This window comes from Grus americana, chromosome 11 (genome assembly GCF_028858705.1).
Source record: "Grus americana isolate bGruAme1 chromosome 11, bGruAme1.mat, whole genome shotgun sequence".
Classification (NCBI taxonomy): Eukaryota; Metazoa; Chordata; class Aves; order Gruiformes; family Gruidae; genus Grus; species Grus americana.
The window spans coordinates 10,633,289-10,655,420 of record NC_072862.1 but is presented as its reverse complement, the minus strand read 5'-3'; the positions used below and the strand labels follow the sequence as shown (position 1 = coordinate 10,655,420).

Sequence of the window (22,132 nt, the reverse complement as noted above, 5' to 3'; positions counted from 1 at the left end):
TTCTTCCACCTGGAACTAACAAATAATTTAAACCCTTGAATTTCAAAGCCACTGCTGAATCTATTCATCAGTTTGTGCTTTTTGTGTCAAAAGCACCTCACAACACTGAACTCCGCAACTCAGCTGGGCAAGGGCAGGACTTCACGGTGTTTGCAGGGGGCCCTAAACCTGGCGTGTAGGGAGGACAGCTTTGGGACATGCCCGGCTTGAGCGAGCTTGCTGGTGTGTCACCTGCAACAACATGCAAGAGCTATGCTCCTGGTAATTAATCTAACCTCCCTTAAACAAGAAATTGTGTTTTCTAATACCAACCATCAGAATATTTAGTGTTTTCTTGCATTATCCTTGTACTGAATTACTTGCAGGGAATTTGGAGGCAAGTGTAATTAATCCAAGATGTACGTATGTTTATGTAGTGTCTGAGCTCTGGCTGGTGCTGACAGGTTTACGAGAAGTAAATTATTACTTGTTATAAAAGGATTTATTTTACTTTTTGGAGAGCCAGTCTGGAGGTTTAATCTGATTATTTTTCTTCAGTGCAAGACTGCACAGACTACTTTGCTTTTTAACTTGCAATTTCTCTGTTCCCGCGAGTGGGACAAGCACTGAAGCTCCATCAGTTTCACTAAGCGTGCATCCAAGTCACGTAGCACTGGGTAGGACAGGCAGAGTGAAGGGAAGAGACCTCAACATTTGGGAGCATGGACACGTGATAAATATGGGAATAGGTTTCAGATACTAAGAAAGCGTTAGGAGAAAATATGATTCTGAAAAAAATATATATTTTGATAGGAATACTGTGGGGACCAGCTCCATCAGTTAAACAAGTCTTATCTAATTCCATACTGGGTGCTGAATAGGCCACGAAGCCAGTGGAAAGAAATTGCCTTGGTCATGCTGCATGAATTAAAAACCTTATTATAAAGGGGATCAAATTAAGGCTGCAAGTGCATTTCCTAATTTCTTTTCTACCATTCTTTTAATGTGGATGCTTATTATAGTAATAATCAAAAAAATAATGCAAATTCGGGGTGAAAGAAAGCGTATGATGAGCTATATGTATGCACAGCAGGCAGTATTACAATTAACTTGATCACAGACAAGTCTCTTGCATATATGGGCCATCAATTCTGATGCTCACAAAATAAAAAAGGTGTATAAAGAACTGGGATAAACTGTGGTGTAAACCAGCTTGAAAACGTGCTTCGTGTGACCTTGGATGCTTTTTATTTTGTCCATTGACCTTCGGAAAAAGGCTAAACAGACCTCTGCTGTTTACGTTCCTCTGAAGCCGATTAGTTATTATGTGGGCATATAAATATCAGAAGGCTAACACAATGTAGCTCTTCAGAGATTTAACAATATTTATTGGTAACACATTTTTTCATATAAATAACCAGATTTATATCCACAGGCACAAATGAGAGAAAATTATCAACAAACGTTAAAAGCTAACACAAGAGCTGACTAATGCCAAAAGCAGGCAATTGTCAGGTGGCTGGCTGTCGTGCAAGAGTAACGAAAAATAAGTTCATTCCCTTGGAATTAGATTTTCTCTTTCTTCCTCTGGCCCTACTTGCTGATGCTTTTGATTCTTTACAGTATTTTTTTCATTTTACAGCATTTTTTAAATTTAATTTTTTACCTCTTCACCACCAGTAGTCTCTCCAGCACCCAACTGGCAGAGGGAAGATCTCATCAGAAATTTTACTAAATTTTGTGGGGGACTAACCGAATATGTTTTTCTCATTGACCAAAGCCATTTCCGTGTACCAGTTCTATCAGTAGGTAAAGTACGTACACTGAGCAGTGAAATGTGCTCTTGTATTGTTTGAGACCATCAGAAAGGTAATACGGCAGGACTGGTAAATGAAAAAGCAGTATCAATTATCTTTGCAGAAAAGGGATACGGCAATTGCTGTGCCTGCTGTAAAAAAAGTCTTCAGATAAACTGATGAGATGTGGCAAATCTACCTCCTGTGCTTCTTTTTAATTCGTTCATTTTACACGGATTCAAGACGTAATCCCACCCCACGTAAAAATATGGGAGCTGTATTACAAGGAATACATTTTACCAGAGAGGCGGGGTGCTGTAATAAGCGCCACAAGATTTCCAATTGGCCTCCCTCCCTGAGAATAAAGTCAGTAAAAGCACTGAATGGGGCGTTCTGGGATCCGCAGTTGCGCCCTCCGTGCCAACAGCGATGAACAGACTATCTTTGTATGGGAGCGTGGCGAGAACCATCTGGACAAGCGAGGGGACCCTTTGGCACATGAGCAAACAAAAACAAAACACACAATAAATTGCCTCAGCCAATTCTGGGCTTCTAAGTGAAATTTTTTATTTTGAGCACACGTCGATTTCTGCCCTTTTATTGTTGAAACAAAAGAAGAATTAAATAAAAATATTTACACTGACAACATGCAGTGGCGTCACTAAGCCAACATCCCTATTCTCCTCAGCTCCTGTTTGCACAGGCTTATTTTCTTCCAAGACTACCAGCTTTCCAGCAACGTCAAACCTCAAAGGCCGATGGCTCCACGCCACGCAGCCAGTCGTCTACCCCGTGCATCTGCCAGACCTCCCTCGTACACACAGGTAACCGCTTCTGCGCAAAGAATACGAGCAAAAATCGGAATAAAGCACATGTAACAACATACGAGCAGGTATCTCCAAAGCTCACACATATAAGCAATTAATGTTTCGCTTTTCTGAAACTCTTAATCTTTAATGCTCTCGGGCATTCAGTACTAAGCAGATCGATACCACTGCCACCATTTCACAGATGATGACACTACAGCTTTATTCAGCTTTTACCAAAAGGTGTGAAGACGCACATGCTGCTTCTCTTGTGCTCGATAATTTTAAGAATATTTAATGACTTAGTTCTGACAAGAAACCAGAGGGGTCCGAGGGCCTAAATCTAACCCAGACCAAGAATCAGATCAAGATTCAGAGATCAAAACCCCCTCCTTCTCCCACTCCTGGGGGAGCTCTGAAACACCCTGTGAGGAAAGAGAAGAAATTAGCCAGTGGGGTCGCTGCCGTGGAAGGAAAGAACCCACCCCGCAGGAGCTGCTGCGCCAGGCTGCAGCGCCGCGCACATCCACCTCCGGGCAGCCCAGGCACAAGGCTCGGCACGACCGCCCGCCGCTGACCTTTACCCGTCCCCACACCGGCAGTCAGCTTCGGTCCAAAGGTTCGCAAACATCACGCAAACCCGTTAGGGCATCTCGGTGACCGGTGTTTAAGGACTCCAGCCCGTTCTGCCCGGGCAGAACCGCAGTCCCCGATCAGCTTTCGCACGAGCACCTCCCCGCCGCCCCGGCTGTTCCGCGGAGCCGGTCCCGGGACCCCGCCTCCTGCCGGGCCTCCTCCGGTTGCGCCCCGTGGTGCTGGCGGACACCGGGTGATAACGGCTGCCCCCGCCCGCCGCTGCCCGCCCTCCCCAGCCGCGCGCGCCGCCTCCGACCTCGTGCCCGCCTGCCCCGCTCGCGCCGCGCCTCGCAGTGACGCACGCATCTCGCCGCTCGGCGCGTGCGCGGCCGTTGGCCCCGCGCCCGCTCCCGCGCCTGCGCAGCCGTTCCCGTCCTCGTTCCTCCCCCCCCCCCCCGCCCGCCCCTCCGGCGCGGCTCGTGTGACCGGAGCGGCGGGAGTCAGTCAGCGTCCGCGGAGGGAGGCCCCGAGGTCGCCACTACCGCAGCCGGCCGCGGAGGGTGGGGGGGGGGAGGAGGAGGAGGCGGCGGCCTCCTCCTTGGTAACCGGCACCATGAGCATCGAAATCCCGCCGGGCCTCACGGAGCTGCTGCAGGGCTACACGGTGGAGGTGCTGCGGCACCGTCCGTCCGACCTGCTGAGCTTCGCCGCCGACTACTTCGCCCGCCTGCGGGATGCCCGCGACCAGGAGGCGATCGGCGGTGGCCGTAGGGTGGTCAGCTTCGACGGGGAGCCCATGCAGACCGAGTCCAACGGCGAAGAGGAGCCCGACCGCGGCGACGAGGACTCGGACTCCGACTTCGAGCGTAAGTACCGGCGGTGAGGGGCGGCGGCGGTTGGAGGCTGTGAGGGGCAGCCCGTGGCGGCGAGGAAGGGCCGGGAGCGGCGGGGTCCTGTCCCCGGGCGAGGAGGCAGCCCGGAAGGCCGGGCGGGCGCCTCCGCCACCCCGTCCTCTGTGCCGCTGCCCCGGCAGCTGCTGCTCGGGGCTGCGGGACGAGAGTGGGCGGGATGGATTGAATGGGGGAGAGGCTCCGGCTGCGTCCGCTTGCAGCACCGCTGTACCGCGGCGGGTGCTGCCGGGCGCCTTCAGCGGGGTCCGTCCCTCGGTGGCTCCGTGCAGGGTGTCAGCTGTGCCGCGGGGAAGCTGAACGCTTGCAGGAGAACTCTGCTCCCGGGCGGGGGGGGGAAGCCTCGCTCGCCCTGACATTAGGCCCGTAGACTCCAGCAAGAAACTCATTCCCTGGGTGGGGTATCAGAAAGCAGATGTACAGAGCTGCCGTTTAACGGCCAGAATTGCACCTCGGGTCTGACCGGAGTTACCGGAGTGAATTGAGCATACTGCCAAGCATGTGATAGGAAAGATCATGTGTTATTGTGCAATCTCTTCTGTACTTATCTTTACATTTCTGTCTTTAAATCGTTGTGGATAAGTGTTTGTTTTGTTTTTTTTTTTTTCACCGGGGCTGGGAATGTTTATTGCCGCTGTTGTGTGTTTAAAGTGGTTATTATAAAGCACTGAAATAACTTTTTAATGTTACTAAATAGGAAAAATGCAAAACCACCTGTATATTCTTGTTTATGCCATAGCTAAGATAGAAAAGATACTTACCTGATCTAGACAATGAAACGCCACTTGTGATACTTCCATTTTTATTCTGTAAAAATGTACTCTGTGTATTGTGCAATGTGCAGTGCTTATAATTCAAATTGTAATTGAGCTTCAATGCAAAACGTTATTTCAAATGTTTGTGAATGGTGCTTCTTGGCACACACAGAATTTTGGACCCAAGATTACTGAATACTCTGTCGTTATTAGAAGGTAACTTCAGGGGAGAGGGAAAGGCAAGAAAAGGCGTGCTTTCCCTAAACTTGGAGGTCTTGTGCCCTTGACCTATAACATGAGTAAAGGTTTCTGACTTTTATTGATAGAGGGTCCTCTTTTAGACCAATTACTTTATGTTACTTTGTGGATGCAGTGTGTTCTTACGTCTGCTCTGCTTAACAGTTTTAAAGAAACAAGAAGAAATTGAACTGTAGAACAAATAATTCTTTTTATTAAGGAAGCGTTGAGAGACCAGCTATTGTTACAGCCCTTTCAGGCTGGGAACTTTCCAAAGTAAAACCGAGCTTCTGCTCTTGAAAATATACAACCTAAACAGGACGTGCAAGTATACGAGAGGACAAGAATAAAATGTATGATCAGAATGAATTAAAAAGCAGTTTGCAATTACTGTCTAGATTTGAGCGATTGTTTTTTCTAATGAGAGAGAGGTTCTCTTTAGGGCATGAAGAAGAAAAGATGAAAGGTGAAGGGTAAAGGGATGGACACTGGTGGTGACTAGATTGAAATAAAGGGGATGTGCAAGTGTGAGCACAAATTTATGACGATAATTACAAGTGATTTTGTTTGTCCTGCAACCCAAGTCAGAAATATTTTCAAGCATCTCCAAATATAAAAGTAATTGTAGATTTTTGAAAAATGTATTATTTTAAAATAAAGTTCTAGATTTAAAAAAATTATATCCAGCTATTTAGTGCAATTTTTACAATGTGCAATATCTCAGTAGTGTTTTCCTTAAAAAAAACAAGCAAACTAACAAAAACATAAACAAAACCCCCTTCTGCTCCATCAGAGCTTTCAATGTCATCAAAAGCAACTTTTGTATTTCTTGTTTTAGGGTTTGAAAGATGTTCTCCAGGGGAGTAAGTGTAAAGTGTTCCTGGTCAGTGTTGGCAACTGCAGCTGAAAGGATCCTCTGAAGTTAAAGATTTTCAGATAAAAATCTAAAAAACAACTGGCAAACAACTTTTCAAATACAGCTTTATGTGGTGAGGCTGTCCAAAGCAGAAAGGTGGTTCCTTTGCTTCAAGTTTCTGCTCATCATCTTTGTATCTTAGAGAGGAAATTAAATTAACAAGGCCGATCAGCGTCACTTCTGCTTGAGGCAAGTGGCACTGTCAGTAATTTTGTCTTTCTGCTTATCTGAAAACCCATGCTATTCCCTCCTTGTAGTTTCAAAGACCTGGGAGAGGAGGAGTGCTATGTTCTACTTAACAGCAGATGAGAGTCTCTCTGTAGGGTCAGGGAAACAATGCTTTCTTATGCTGTTTAACATTGTGGGGTGCAGTCAACCACGGCTATGTGTTTTTTAGATTTCCATTGTAACTATTGTCACAGGAGGCTTTATTAATGAGAAAATGTTAAGCTAGAGGTTCTGATATCTCTGTCTTCTATGAATTTTATAGATAGGAAAATACTTTTACCTTGTTGTGGAAGACCAGATCTTGTGTGCTTATGGACTACTCAGCATTTAAAGGACATTTAGAGAAAACACACAAAATGAAAAAGTCTCAGGTAATCTCACTGGACAGGCCCTGGTACTGTTTACTAACATTGCATTTTTTCATCTTTGACAATTTAGGAAAGACTACAATTAATGTCACTTTATTTTCCTAGGTTAACACTTGTTTACCTTCAAGTTGCAAAACCAGGTCAAATGGATGTTTTGAAAATGTTTCCATGGCTTTTTTTAAATAGAAAGATGAAACTGAGCAGTGGTAGTTTTGTAAAGTATTATGTTAAGAAAACTTACAGCTAGTTTAAATAATTAACCTGATTGTATATATTGGGTGTATGAAAGATGTCTGCACAAATATCGTGGTTGTCTTCATGGTTCTACTTCAACAATGTTAAATTTGTGTATCAGATGAGTTATCTGTTTTTTGGTATGCTTTGAGTGCATATGATCATAGAAGGGAGAAATAAAACCAGAATAAGCTCGTGGCCTTTGGTGTAAACCATGTGGCAAATGTCTTCATGTAGTCGTAGTGACGCCAGTGGTTCCTTTTCTGCCATAATGGCACTCCATCAATGTGTTAAAAGTCACTGAAACTAACTGGACTACAAAAAAGACTTCTATTCTCTTGTGACACTTAAGAAATTACTTCCAGGTTTATGTTTATTCTCTGAACCCCCTGGAGTTTCATCCCTGATTTTAATTGTTTTTGTATATGTGATCAAAGGATGTCAGGATGTGGCTGTTCAGCAGAGACTGGAGTGGAAGGAATGTGTGGAAAGAAAATTATTCTAGTGGGGAGGGTGAGGGGGGGAACCTCTAGAAACATTTATCCAGTGAGCTGGGGCAGAGAATTTATACATACAAAGCCTTTCTCAGAGCCTTTATTTGATTGGTATAACTGCTAAATTGACAAGTTGATAGAGTTGGGAAAAGATGCAAAGTGACAACCTCAAAAATCAGGCTGAGGACATAACCAAGGATGGATTTGTATTCTTAAAATGTGTCCTTGACCCGGACACTTGTAATTTTAACAAAGCAGCTCTGAATGGATGTGTTAAGGCTGTGACGTTAAAGCTGCAGAAATGGTCTGTCCACTCTTTGAGACTGAGTCATGGCTTTGGGAAACCCTCTGTTGTGAGCAGCACATCTGAAGGAAGGCAGGCAGGCAGCTTTCCTTCCCTGTCATCTGAGGCAATTGCCCAAAGGTGCAAGGTGCTGCACCGTTAGTTTTCTGACTTATGTCTCCTTGTTTATAATAGTAATCAGTTAATTGAAAAACCACCCGTGTTTATTCTTGGAGATATTAAATATAACTAACAGTGGAACTAAAATATTTGTGGGATTATATACTAACTTGAGCAACTCAGCTGTTTTAACTAATGACAAGTACTTTAGTGCAAATCAAATTTTTCCTTCCCAGGGTTTCACCTTGATACTGAAGGAAAGATTGTGCACTTTTCAGCTGCTCCCTGAGCAAAAGAGAATACTTCTTAAGGTATTGCTTTTGAAATAATCCTCTTCAGTATGCTCTATTGTTATGAAGAAAAATGGTGAATATGAATCTGGATGAACAGGTGAAAGGGTCCTGTTTAGTTCTGCACTGAACTTCTCAATTAAAATTCAAGGATTTGCTAAATGTCATCTTTAAAACAGCAATAGGATATCTGAGCAGGAGGGGTGCAGAAGGGTGTAGAGGAATGCACTTTTACCTCATGAGATCTTGGACGTGATACTGAATAAAAGTTCAGTCCATCTTTGAAATCTTTATCTTGTTAATTGTTAACTGAAGTGCTTAATATTAAATTAAAACTGTTTCAGATCACTTACTACTGTTCGTAAGCATCATTTGCTTATGCCTTCTTATTCTGTCCTTGGCTGATATGTCTTGTGGAATTCCTCAGGAATTTCTGTGTTACATTAATCACAAAGCATTTATGGTCTGTCTATATCAATTTACAGGTCGGGCATAACTCCTTGTTGTTTTCCTGAAATAATTCAAGGAAATTTATTGAATGACAGAAGTCAGATGATGTTAAGACTTTTGAAGGATAGAATAAGGAGACTAGTGGTCCTTCTGAAGAATACTGTTCAAGTTTTCAGATGTAATTCGGATTCCTGGGTTATTGCAAGTGTTCCTGTGAGGTACTATCACCTTTAAAAGTAAAGTACTTTTAACTTTTTAGTAGTACTTTCACCTACCTACTTCCTCCATAATTGTTAATTTACTGGGAATAAAGCACAGTAGGTCTTTCCTCACTCTGATTTTTTTTTGATTGTGGTTTTTTTTTGTCCTTAACATTAAAAGATCCTCTCTTTGTAGAACATCTTTTTTACAGTATTATTGCATTGTATGATGCAAATTCAGTCCAAAGAATAGCTACTCCTTAAAATCTAGGCAGCACAATGGGCACTTCCATAATCTCATAATTACTAGTGCTACATCTTTTTTTTTTTCCTTTGAAATTTGTTTGACTGACTCATATGGCTTAATAGTGATTATAACAAAGGTGTTTTGCGCTCTGCTTACGTAGTCCCTAAATTTTTAGAGATGGAGGAAGAGACTCTAGATTATGATCTAACTGTATCATGTCTTTGAGTTTAGTATGCAAAGAAAAAAAATACACATGCTTTCTTTATAATATGTTTAAAAAGAATGTATGTGTAAGCAAGCCTAGCAACCTAAAGGTGTAGAAGCTTTGGTTTTATTTATGCTTTGATCTCCATCAATAACGTGAAATCAATTATAAAGCAAAGCATTAGCGAAGCATCCACGTTGATAATGTTTTAAGGGGTATATATTTCTACATTTAATTTTCTGATTTTAATAGAAATTTTAATTTGGCAGCATAGTATCTTGAACGTACTTACCTTAACATAAAACATGCAAAGAGAAAGACTACTGTTGTGCAGCTGCTATACTTGCACGTGTCTTTGCTTTTGCAGAGGCAATTCTCCCTGACTGCAATCTGAAGGATTAAATAGAGTAACTGCTGTTAGTACTAATGGAACTTCACTCCTTATATTTATCTGGTTCACACAGGGGAACTTTGAAGATAAACTCAGTATTAAGGAAGAATGATTTCACTTCTCTTTAGTTACTTGCACAAAATATCTAAAGCTTTTTTCTGGAGGTCTTTTTGCTTCTGTATTTGCTTAGCACGAAAGACTTGCTTTTCAGTGTTTGTTCTTAAGATTGTACGTATTCTATTACAAGGGACCTTTTTTAACTAAGTGATGTAGTTCTAAGGAAGTCACCATTTGTATCTCAGTGAAGCCTGAAGGAAAGTTTCATCAGTAATCTTCAGTACAAATGAAAATTTAATTAAAATACAGATGTAATATGTCATTCTTACCTGAGATAGTAAAAGAACTGAAAGTGTGAAGTGAAGGGATAAAAGCTGCTGGCTGGCTGAGAAACAGAGAATTGTAGATCAGTTGACTGAAACTTGCAAATATCTCTGGATGTTGCTAAATGTGTATTGATTTACATCAGGAAGGAGGAACTTCTATGTTAATTTTAACAGATAAAATTCTTGCAATTTTGACATAGTATACTTACAGCATTATTTGTAACATCCGGTCATCAGCACCCTTATTATTCCTGTCGCATCTATTAGACAGTCCTTAAAATCCCTAGAGAAAGATACCCTCTTATTCCAGCTTGCTCTCAGTGGCTGGACATAATCATTGCGCTTTCCTTAAGTAATCTCTACATCCCAGAATGTGAAGAAGCAAGCAGTACTTTTTAAAATGTCTTTTAAAGCTATATTTGTGTTCTGTTGCATGCTGGTAACTTTTCACTTAACTGTTAAGCTTGATATTTTCCTGAAAGAGCTTTTGATACTAGCTATAACTGTACAGATAAATTAAATTCTAGACTCAGTTTCTGCTCTTTTAGTATCCTGCTGTTACTTTGGGCAAATAGAAACTGCATTACTCTGTGTACTAGCCTCTAAAAAGAGTGTAACTAACTATAAAGGAAGTGGATAACTAGCCTTCGTAAATTATTGCTGAATTCCTAAAAGCTTGTTTTTCCACATTGAAAAAAAAATTAAGAAAAATTGTATGGAACTCCTAAAATTGGATTCTTTTAGCTGGTTCTAAAACTAAGGTAAAGGAAACTATTGTACTGCAATACTAGATATGTACTGAATACTAGCTTCTTTTTAACTATGCTATTTTTTTCATTTAATAAACTAATATTAGATTGCCGAGACAGTACTTTCAGTGTTGCTGAGAGCCATCTTCCCTTTTTGCTAATACTGAAGTTCAGTTGTACCCTCTTATCTAAAATAGAACAATGGAGATCCCAGGGAAGAGGAGGAGACAACAGAGAACAAGCTCACTTCAAATTATTCACCAGTCAGTCATTAAAAAGCATTAATGTTTAACAAAGAGCAGTTGCTCATTATTCAAATGCAGACTGGAAGTGTAGCCAAGATGAGCTATGAATGTTTCTCACTGGCTTTAGTAACATTTTCAACTTCATGAATGATCATTCATATTTTTTTGTGAAAGAAGAGGGAGACAATGACAAATATAACTCTAACAAATGTACTGGTTCCTCTTTCAGAGGGATATTATTCTTGTCTCTGTAACAGTCCTTTAGATTCCTTTGGATATGCTACTGCACTTGCATCTTTGTGGTCTGGCTTTGCATCAGTACTTCTTTGGTATGTAACAATTGTTTGGTGTTTTTTTGATATATCAAGATTCTTTGATTCACGTAGATTTATTTTTTTTTCCTGAGGTGCCATTAGTTGCATGGCAAGTGATTTGGACTCTTCTGCAGTCTGCATTTTTAGTATCTTTATGCATCACTGTAATATGAAACAGCCAAGATAAATCGTAAGAACATTGGTTAGAAAAGTAACTAGTGGGGAACTTGAGAAATCTGAGCGCGGACAAACCACTGATATATAAAAGACTCTTGCACCAAGGTACTAATTGTACTGAAGGGTGTGTGCTTATGAGATCCTTTAATGCAAAAGGATCCTTTTCTTTTAAAAGTACAGATCTGAAAAAGGGACTATCAGGAGGAAACTCCAGAAGTCTGTTACACAGAACAAGCAGCTGCTTTGCAGTCATTTCTGTTTTGTCTGTGAGGTTGTGAAAATTGTGGTGATTGTGGCAATGATCTGTGCGCTTTAATGGATAGGATACCTAGGAGAGAGAAGAGATTTAGAAGAAAGCAAGCCTGTCTTACAGTTATCATACTGCTAGGATTTGGCCTCTGTTTCATAAATATACAATAAGTTGTGTCTAATAAAGCCCAGCATTGTATTAGTAGCAGTTTTGCTACTAGCCCTTTCCGTACAGGGGCATTTCTATGTACAATTTGCAAATGATGACTAGTGGCAGTTCTGCTCTGTGTATAGACTGGGAAATTCCCTTTCGGGGAGAAGACATCTCTTGGAACAGCCTGCCTTCAAGGCATGTGGGAGGGACTGCAAGTATTCCTTCTGTAGCACTGCTTTTATGATAATTTAAAAACAGCAACAACAACAACAAAACCAAACTTGTTTTTTATTTTTCTAAAAAATTTGAAGTCACACTCTGTTCCCTCCTTCTATTTCCTGTTAACTTTCTGAGAGTGGCTTGAAGAACAGCTTTGCTTCTCCTCAGAAATGGTATACAGCCTGCAGGAACTCAGTTTCCAACTGGCATGATGTCAGGTTTCATTCTGAGGTCATCTTACAAAAGCCTGGAACCCTGCACTCCTTTTTGGGTGTTGAAGTCCAAACCAAGATGGTCCATGATCAGGGATCTTACCAGCAAAATTGAGGAAGTTGTCACAAAATCTCTCTCTAAACTGTTGTGTGAACAAGGATTAGGATTGCAAGTTGGAGATGAAGTGGTGATTTTGGTAAAAAGGTGTTCTTCCATTGGTAACTGTTTCTGTCCTTCTCTGAATCAGAGTGGTATGCAGTGAGGGATTGCAAAGTACTGCTTCTCTTCTTGCAAAGCATTCTAAAAACGTATGGAGTTTGTGTGGGGAGTGAACTGTGTGTTTTTTCAGATGAGGATTGAGAAACTGCTCTGTAGTTTTCCTATGTATTTTTGAATAAATTGTAGTGCCAAGTTCCTTGTTCTTGGTGATTGTATATTGACAGACTGTTATAAAGCAGGATGTCACAATGGCCCTTCATTTCCATTTTGGTTCTTCCTCCCTTGGGATAGCATATTGTTTTCTGCTTCCTATTAAGAAAACTATTCCATAGAAGAGATTTTAAGAAAAGAAAAATACAAATATTTGTGTGGGTTTTTTCCTGTTGGGGCTCCAGTAAACACTACCATTTCTGTGGCAACACTTGTGCTAATCCTGATCATTCAGGAAGAATTGCTTCCTCAAGGACACACTAGTGTAAGGAACTGGTCCATCTCAGGTTGTCATGGATATGGGGAGTACCTCTCTATGAAAGAATTCTCATAGATAGCCCTGGAAAGAAAATTCTAAGATGATGAGTTTCCTTTTTTTTTTGAAAGTGATTGTTCTGAAACAGGTTTTTTAACATTTAATGTTATCAATGCTTCTGATTAAAATGCATAAGTATTTGTAAGACTCAAAGCTTTCTCAGGGATAAGTTATGAAAAATGGCTCATTAAAATAGATTAACATTCAGTCTTCTGTCTGTGATACCTTTGGGGATGGTTGATGGAAGATTCCACAAGTATTCCTGTTCTAAAATGCTAAAACTTAATACTACTCAGAGTGTTACTTTAAATACTCCAGTTTCTCAAGCATATAGAAACTAAACATCAATGGATGTAATTTGTATAATGATTTTAATTCTAATCTTGAGATGGAGTAACTTTATCATAAACAGCTGTAAACTGGGCTTCAGTTTCTCTTGTATTCTGTATGAGCATCTCTTATATCCTTGTGAAGTACTTTTAATTTCTCACTGCTGAAAACATTTAATTAAGTGTTGTGCCTTGTGTTGTTTTTTCATAGCACTATGAAACCATATAACTTTGTATGATGTATACTGTTTTTGCTAGTGTTGGGATTTTTTAACTTTTCATAGCTTTTATGTGCAGAAACTGTTAACTTTTCATAGCTAAAAGACTTGCAATGTTACCATTTCTTTTGAAGCAGTATGTAACAGTGACTGTGGGGAGTTTTGTACTAGAAGTTCTGCTAATAAAAAATCAGTTCATCTGGAGACTGAACCATGTAGTACTTTCCACCTGCTGCAACTCACTTTGGTCAGGGAATTTGTTTTTATTGTTTTTATTGTTACTGACATATTTATGTTAGGATGAGTGCTAACTTGTGCCCTTTTGCAGGGACTTCAAATGTTTGTGAGCACTGTAGATGTGGTGCTTAGGGACATGGTTTAGTGGTGGACTTGGCAGTGTTAGTTTTACGGTTGGACTCAGTGATCTTAAAGGTTTTTTCCAACCTAAATGATTCTATGGTTCTATAAAAGAAGATTTTCCCCTGGTCTGAGGAGAACATGCTGATTTTTACTATTATCCCTTCTTAGAAACAGGACAAATCTATCTGTCTTCACCCTTCCTCTTTCCTTAAAATCCTCTTCCTGTGAAAGTGCACAAGATGGAATTACTGGAAGTGTGTGTGTGGGGAGAGTTGTCTGTCAAAATACTTTTTAACATGGAGATTATTCTTTTTATAGCTTTATGTTTTAACTAAGCTTTGCTGAATGTTGACTTAATATTGTTAGAAGTGTAAATCTGAAGGAGCAAAGCTGTAGAAGACATTCTTTTGAGATGTGATACGGAAGTTATTTTTGCTCATTGCTTTGTATATAACAACCTGAAGATTGCACAGATAAGAAGTTTTAACTTTTCTAAATTTTAAAACATACATATTTAGAATCTACTCAATTTTATTTATACCTTGTTTACTGAAGGAAACTGTTACCAAATTATATCTGAATGGAACAAGGTTCACTTGTGAATTATTGATCAATAGAATTGTACTGGTAAATAAGTAGTACTTCATGTTGTATACATGTAGAATCACAGAGATGTTAGTAATACTTCTGCAGAAGCCATGATACTCTTGTGTACCTTCTTCATCACTTTGTACCACCCCTCAGTCTGTTGGCTGTCATCCTCCCTCAGAGCTGAGGCTGTGCTACCTGCTGTGGTGGTGTGGAAGGGCTGGATGCAATTTGTGTTTTGTTGTCTCCCCAGTAAAGCATCGGACAAAAGAATTAACCTGAATTGTAGAGTTACTTAAGCTCATACGGAGGATCCTGCATGCTAGAGATGAGGGGAAGCAGCTACCACTACAGGAGAATATCCTGTAAATCCTATGCACCTCTTCTGTCACTACTGTAGGTAAATCTGTATGTGGGTCACAAGTTGTGGGTTGGTGTGGGGTTTTTTGTGTGTTTGGTTTTGCCTTTTTTAACTAGAAAACCAATAACTTCAGCTGCAAGTATATCTAGAACTTTTTATAAGCAGCTGACCAAGGTTTTTTGGCTTTGGTTATTAAAAAATGTGTTATGATGCATGATACAATATTTTCTCCAATTTTTTTGTAACATATCACATATGGGGACACTAGTTATTTGAATACACTTCTTATTTCACAAATCAACAACACATCTTTAGTCTTTTTTAAGCACTTAATTTAAAAAACCTGTCAAAATCAGACTTCAATAAGAATTGAGCCAGCTCTTTAAATTGTTGATCTTTTGAGAAGGACTGGTTTGAGAAAGGTCATTCACAAACTGTTCAGGGAAGAGTGAGTCTTCAGTGGTGATTACATTGACAGGATAGAGTGCTAAGTCCTAAAAATTGGTGATGTAGGTAAGAATGCAGACATTATCATAGAAAATCAACTGATAATAGATGCCTTTTGTGACACTGGCTAAGAGAGCTGATATATATGTTGAGGTTTGTCCAGAATGTGGATGCTTGTTGGCTTTTATGTGGCACTAGTAGAATAAGAACTTGGTTAGTATGTTGCAGCACTGAAAAAAATTTTAAATGTCCAAGAAAGTACTCAGTTTGTAAATATGGAGAATGTGCCCTTGGTAAGAAATTGTAGAAGCCCAGGCTATTTCTCAGCCTCTCCTCTTCCTCTCTTTCTCCCCTTCCCCCTTTAAAAAAACAGCCAAATAAATTAAACCCTAACAGCCCCAAACCTATACAGTAGCTCTGTCAAAATTTATAGTTATCTACCTGGGAAAAGGATGTCTGAAACTGGAGTGTCCCTTAATGCATCTATCTGCAAATGAAGTTCACTTCTGTTTGCCTTCTTGCCGTTGGAATTTAAGTTGGAAGCAAAGTATGAGTTTTAATAAGCTGTTAGAGTATCTTTACAGAATCAGAGAATGGTTGAAGGGACCTCTGGAGTTTGTCTTGTCCAACTCCCCTGCTCAAGCAGGGCCACCTAGAGTGGTTCCCCATGACCATGTCCAGATGGCTTTTAAGTATCCCAAAGGATGGAGACTCCAGTACTTCTCTGGGCAACCTGTGCTGTGCTTGGTCACCCTCACAGTAAAAAAGTGTTTCCTCATGTTCAGATGGTCCCTTTTGTGTTTCAGTTTGTGCCCATTGACTCTTGTTCTTAGCACGGCTGAAAAGAGCCTGGCTCTGTTGTCTTTGCACCCTCCCTTAAGGTATTTGTATACATTTGTAAGAGCTCCCCTGAGCCTTATCTTCTCGAGGCTAAACAGTCCCAGCTCTTCCAGCCTGTCCTTACAGAAGAGATGCTCCAGTCCTTTCATCATCTTTGTGGGCCTTTGCTGGACTCTCTCCAGTATGTCCGTGTCTCTCTTGTACTAGGGAGCCTGGAACTGGTCACATTACCCCTCAAGCTGTGGCCTTACCAGGGCTGAGCAGAGGGGAAGGACTATCTCCCTCAGCTGGCTGGGAACACTGCCTCTAATGCAGCCCAGGATACCATTAACCACGGGTGCCTTGCCTGGCATATGCAAGTGTACTTATGCCCTGATTTAAATGTGGATGTGTGAGATTAGGCTCTGAATCAGGTTGAAGTGACGCTTGATGCTGGTATTTCTAATTGAAATTCCTCTTGCTCTTTTATAAAGATCAAATCAGATGACAGCACAACCCATTCCAGCTTTGTCTTATGTAAAAATACGCTATGTTTCATCATCCAAATCAGTAATGACAGTAGGAATTGGTAATGAAATTAGAAGCGACCCAACCAAAGAACTGTGGGCTTTTATGTGCCTCCTGTTTTAGCTGTAGGATGCTATTCTTGAATCCTACCTATGTACCTATAATTATACAACCCTGAGCTCAGGTTGACCTGGCAAGTATAGCTGTGTTAACATCCATGCTTGGCATCTAAAATGATATGCCCTGTCAGTGTTCCTGCTTGTTTCTGCTGAGCTTCAGATCTTCTCTTCTTCTGTCTTTTTCTTCTAAATTGCTCTCTTTTGTAGAAATAGTTCAGTTATAGTTGTTTCTTACTGTCTGTCACATGCCATACAGTACCTGACTGTGAGAGTGACTCCAATCTGTTTTATCCAAGACTGTAAATAGCTAAGAGGCAAAAGGAAAAGCTGCTTATACTGCATCTCATCCGTAACTGCCCACGTTAATTCTTCCTTTCTGTTCTAGTGCAAACTTGAGCAGACCAGCTGCATATCACTGATGAAAAGCTAGGACAAACCCTGTTTTCCTTTGCACTGATACAGACTGCAAGTGCTGTGACAACTTGTGGTCATCGATCAGCTGGTTGTGTGCTTAGGTCTGGGACTGAAACCTTGCTCTGTCCTCTGATTTTTTTTTTTTCTTTGTTGCCCTTCCACCATAATGTATTCTGAAAGGGTAGTAGATGTGCAAGTACAGGCTTGAGACTGACTATGTAGGTATGCCCTGAGCACAAGCAATTGTGTCTTCCTCTTCTGCGTAATTCACTTATTTGCATTGGAAGCTGTACTGAAGCCAAGCGATATCCTTTAAGCCAATTAGGCTGTCGGAGAAGGGCACTAGAGTTAGAGCAGTTGGATCACGATGACTTTCTGTTCTTATGTTGTCTCTACTTGTGTAATTATTGTTGTGACAACATACCCATATCTTCACAAGCTATGGTCTTGGAGTTCTGTTAGATTTGTGGAAAAGTATTTATTATGATACTGTGGCAAAACAGTGGAAGGCAAATTCCCCAAGAAAATGTGTATTTCATGAAAAGCAAGCGTTGCTGTTCTAAGAGTTCCTATGTCCCTTTTACCTACTGATAAGATTTAAATAACTTGCAACATGTATAAGATCAGTTTGGTGTAACAACTAGTTGCTTGTATTGGACAGATAACTTTAGTTTGTGTTTATATATACACACATGCTTTTCTCCATATGGATTGCTGATCACTGCCCCATTTGTCAGAAGCTTACAGAACAGTACAAGCTGAAAATACATAGATGATTGGGAAAATGTAATTTTATGTTACCGTGGTTTGGCAAGGATTTGAAACAAATGATGATGCTTTTAACTTAGTGGGTTTTTTTCTTTAAAAAAGGTAAGTATATTGTTCGTTCTAGAATAATTAGTCTGATGTTGTAGGAAAGTGTCTTAAATCACTAAGCACACCTGTTAATTGAATTCTTTTATTCAGGTGCTTTTACATGCTTAGCAATGATCGAGTTTTAGATTTTTATAAATGCTTTGAGCTTTGCTACACAATTTCGGTTGCACTGAAATTCAGTTTTCTTTGTCCTCTTTTGTGTACATGTTAAATTTGCTTAAATATCTATCATAATGAAAGACATGAGTGTTCAGTTGTATCAATTTGTTGATTCTCTTTGAAAATTCTGGCTGAATATAAACAATATTTTGCTTATAAGTAGTTTAAGGTGCTAGTAAACTGTATTAGGTATGGATGGCATTGTAAAACTGTTTCATAATAGTAAATATTTGATTTTTCAAGATACCTTTTATGTCCTGATACTGCATTATTTAAAGACACTATCAGTCTCAGTAGGACTTTATAATAAGCCTGCCAAGCAGCTGCCAAGTGCAGATAGCCAACATTTACATTCAGTGTTGTGTGATGGTAGCTGTGACATGATTCCAATTAAAAGCTTGGTCTGCACACTGCAGATGTCTTCTGAATATTAATGTGTACTACAGACAGAGCAGATGGAATCTCTTTAAAATACAATGCAGTGAATGTAAAATTAAGGTTGGGTTTCTGGTGGAAACTGAAAGGCAGTCAAAATTATTCCTTTTTTCTTTGTTTTTAATTGCTAAACCACAAGAATCATCGTCATCATCTTTCTTTACATATAGGAGGAAATCAAATCTTTATTATGCATCCAAATAAAAACATGGCATTATGCTTTATTGAAGTTGTCTTAAATGCCAAATGTACCTAGAAAAATATTAGGAACGCATGCAACATTTGCTATGCCTTAAAATATGCCTCTGCCTAAAGGACAGATATGAGGCACTAGATAATAGTTGAAATGTAGGATGTCTATGAGTTATTTGAGGAGTTGTTAATTGAGAAAGGCTGTGTAAATGTATATATAGGTGCATGTATTTAATTGGAATTTGAAAATGTTACTTAGGAAAAGTTCATTGTGGATAGGAGGAGTAGTATAAAACTGGGAAATGAAGTGAGCAACAAGAATACCAGTGGTGCACTGTAATGTAGGTGTTGCAAACCCAAAGTTAGCTTTCAGAAAACAGCAGCAATCCAGCTGTGAAAGTGTGTGGATTAATTACTTAAGTATATGCCATGCTTCCATGGTAATTCCTTGAGGATATGGAGTAAAGCCTTGGTAGTAGGAATATATTAAAAGTCTTGGAAATAACAGGGTAAGTGTGGTATTGAAACGGAAAGTAGAAGGGTTTCTATGTAAGTGGGAATTGTAACTTTACTCTTTGCTGCTGCAGTTGTCTGACCCTCTCAGGCAGAATGCAGGTGTGTGAGAAGGGAGTGAGTGGTTATGTACAGGTGGAAGAGGTTATAGAAAAGGCAGTAAGTGGAGGTGTGCAATACATAAATCCAGACTGTTTCACTCACTAGTGTTGTTTCCATAGCTGTGACATGCTTGTCTCCCACCCTGTTCATACTTAATTTTACAATAGCTTATACCTGAGGCTGTGTAAACTCTAAAGCCAGTGCCAGCGATAGCATTTTCCACTTCATCCATATCACTTTAATGAAGACTTTCCCCCAGATCTACATTTGCATTGTGTTTGGGTATGGCATTTATATTACCTGGCTAATATTTCTCTCAAAGTCACTGGCCTGGTATAAAGACTTCAGTGATGTATGCATACTTTCAGAGAAGTTGGCTGTGTACTATTCCTGAGGATAATACTAATTTGATAGGAGTGTTTTTAAAATCTAGACCACAGTGAGACGTAGAGCAGAATTGCCCGTGAGGTTTGGGAGAGCACAGCAGTGAGCGGGTATGGTCAGCATGAGGAAGAGCTGTGTCTGGACATCATTTGGCTGGTTTTGATGATGTTATCCCAGACCACAGGTCTGGGGGCCATTTCCCTGGCACTGGTAAATAGTAAGATAGAAGGGAAGAGTCAAGTGACTTGGAAAAGGAAGAGGCTGTCCTTTCTTTGCCACGGCACCTAGACATGAGGGTGAGTTGCCCGTGTTTCTTACTGATTGGGAAATGCCTCATGGTTCCCTAGATAAGATGCAACTATCTTTTTTCCTGTATGAAGCACTTATTTTAAGGAAATTTGGAGTTATTTCTCCTTGATGTGACGTTTCTGTTACTCTCTAGTCTCATACTCATCTTTGACCCTTTCTGGCTTTTTCATTTTCAGAGAATCCCTATGAAAGTCACTTCCAAATACATTCAGGATCTTTACTTTTTATCATCTACTTAATGTTGGGTTTGTAAGCCTAATGTCATACTGGCTCTTAAAACTTTTGTGCTATTACTAATGTGGCTCTTTTGGTTCCCTGTCTCTGAAATGCCTTCCTCTATAAGCTTGCTCCTAAAGCCCAAGCACATTTCCCTTTTTCGTTTTGCTTTGCTGTACCCTCCAGTGTCTTGCCTCTTCTGACAATACTTTGAAGATTTGTCAGTTGCTTCTTAACTCTGCTAGTTCTTTGCAGCATCCTTCCTTTTCTGTGCAGTGTATAATTTTGTCTTTCTAATCCTTGAAAAAATACCCAAGTCTTTCATTTCAGTCCCTAACAATCTCTGTTGTAGTATCAGCATACGGTTATATCTTTAATCACTGTGAAATGTGTCCTTTCAGCTGAGACTGTACCTTAGCAGTGGGAATTTCTCTGATTTCAAGTCTGTAAAGCAAGTGCATGCCTTATTGCTGTCTCTTTGATCTTCATAATATAGATTACTCTCAAAAAATTGACGAAAAAAAAAGTGCTGTGTTTGGCTAGATCTCTGAAACGTATCGGCAAGAAATAAGAGAGCGCTGTGTGGGTCATGCCATTGCAATGTCAGATAATACGGAGTGCTGCTTGATAGGCATTCATTCTCCTGTACTTAGGCTTCCATCAGGCTGTATTAACTCCTGAATTCTGAGAGCAGGGTTCATTGCGTAATAGGGTCATGGTCCTTTTTGGTATTGAATTAATATCTGCTGAGAAACATAATCAAAATAGTACCATGCCTGAGTGTTCAAATTCAGTTGTGGAATAAGACTATTGAAATAGTGATACATTTTTCTAACGTATCTTTAATTCAAAACAAACAAAACTCTTAATAGCAGTTTTGAACTAAGATGTTATAACCAGACATTCCCCCCAAATTTCTTTCACAGAGTCAAGTAAAGATTTATAATTTTCTTGAATTTATCAGCTATTTAAAGTCTGCCCATTTCAAAGTGCATATTAATTTTTATTCTCTCTTTAAAAAAAAAAAAGCCAAACCAAAATAGCACAACAGCTTTAATAACTTCGTAAAACATCTTTTTTAACTGACATAGATGCCTTGCTTGTTGACTGAACTTTTTCCTTCAGAAGTATTTATTACATTCTTTCTATCAGAGGGGTTCTTAAAAAAGCTCTGAAAGCAAGGATCAGGGGTTCCTGATAGTGTTTTTCCATTTTGTGTCAGTGATTTTTAAATCCAAATAAAAAAAAAATCAATTAAATTGGAGACCAGGATGTGTTGTTACTTTGTTTTTATGTTTTATTCTCTCTTGCTACTGATGAGAGCTATTTTTAAATATTTGGAATGAAAAGGTATCTATGCCTCTATTACCTCTCCTGTAGCAGAGAGGAAAACAGTATTTAATATCAATGTAATTTTTAATATTGTTTTCCAACTTAATAGATGTAAAAGTCTCTCTTACAGAAAAGTATGTTGTGTACACAGACAATCCTGGACCACAGTTTCCATTTTTCTGCGCTTTTTTTTAAAATTTTCCATGCTCCCTCTGTATGTCCTGTGAAAGAACTCGCTCCCTCCCTAGTGTTCCCTGACCTTTTGTCTTCCTCCAAATATCTGGCATGCTTCAGTTGACACCATCAGAATCTCTCCTGCCTGTCTCTAACCAGGTTCTGAGTTTCCATCCTCTTCTGGGGTGGGGGGTGGGAATAGAAGGTAAAAAAAAAAAAAATAAATTGGTACCTGTAAAACTCTCGTCCATTTCTGTCTTTTGCTTTTCTGAAAGAAACGTTGCCATGTGGACTGTAAGGTTCCAGAATGGCCTCTGGGGAAAAAT

General features: G+C 39.9%; 1 protein-coding gene across 1 annotated transcript in view; it reads left to right on the top strand.

The window, feature by feature from the left end:
- The first annotated feature begins 3,564 nt into the window (after positions 1-3,564).
- The window catches only part of PRKAR2A (protein kinase cAMP-dependent type II regulatory subunit alpha), a 65,891-nt gene continuing 47,323 nt past the window's right edge, over positions 3,565-22,132 (top strand). Inside the window, exon 1 of the mRNA XM_054837967.1 lies at positions 3,565-4,023. Coding sequence (XP_054693942.1) covers positions 3,771-4,023 — 253 coding nt within the window. The 5' untranslated portion in view covers positions 3,565-3,770. The remainder of the gene's footprint in view (positions 4,024-22,132) is intronic.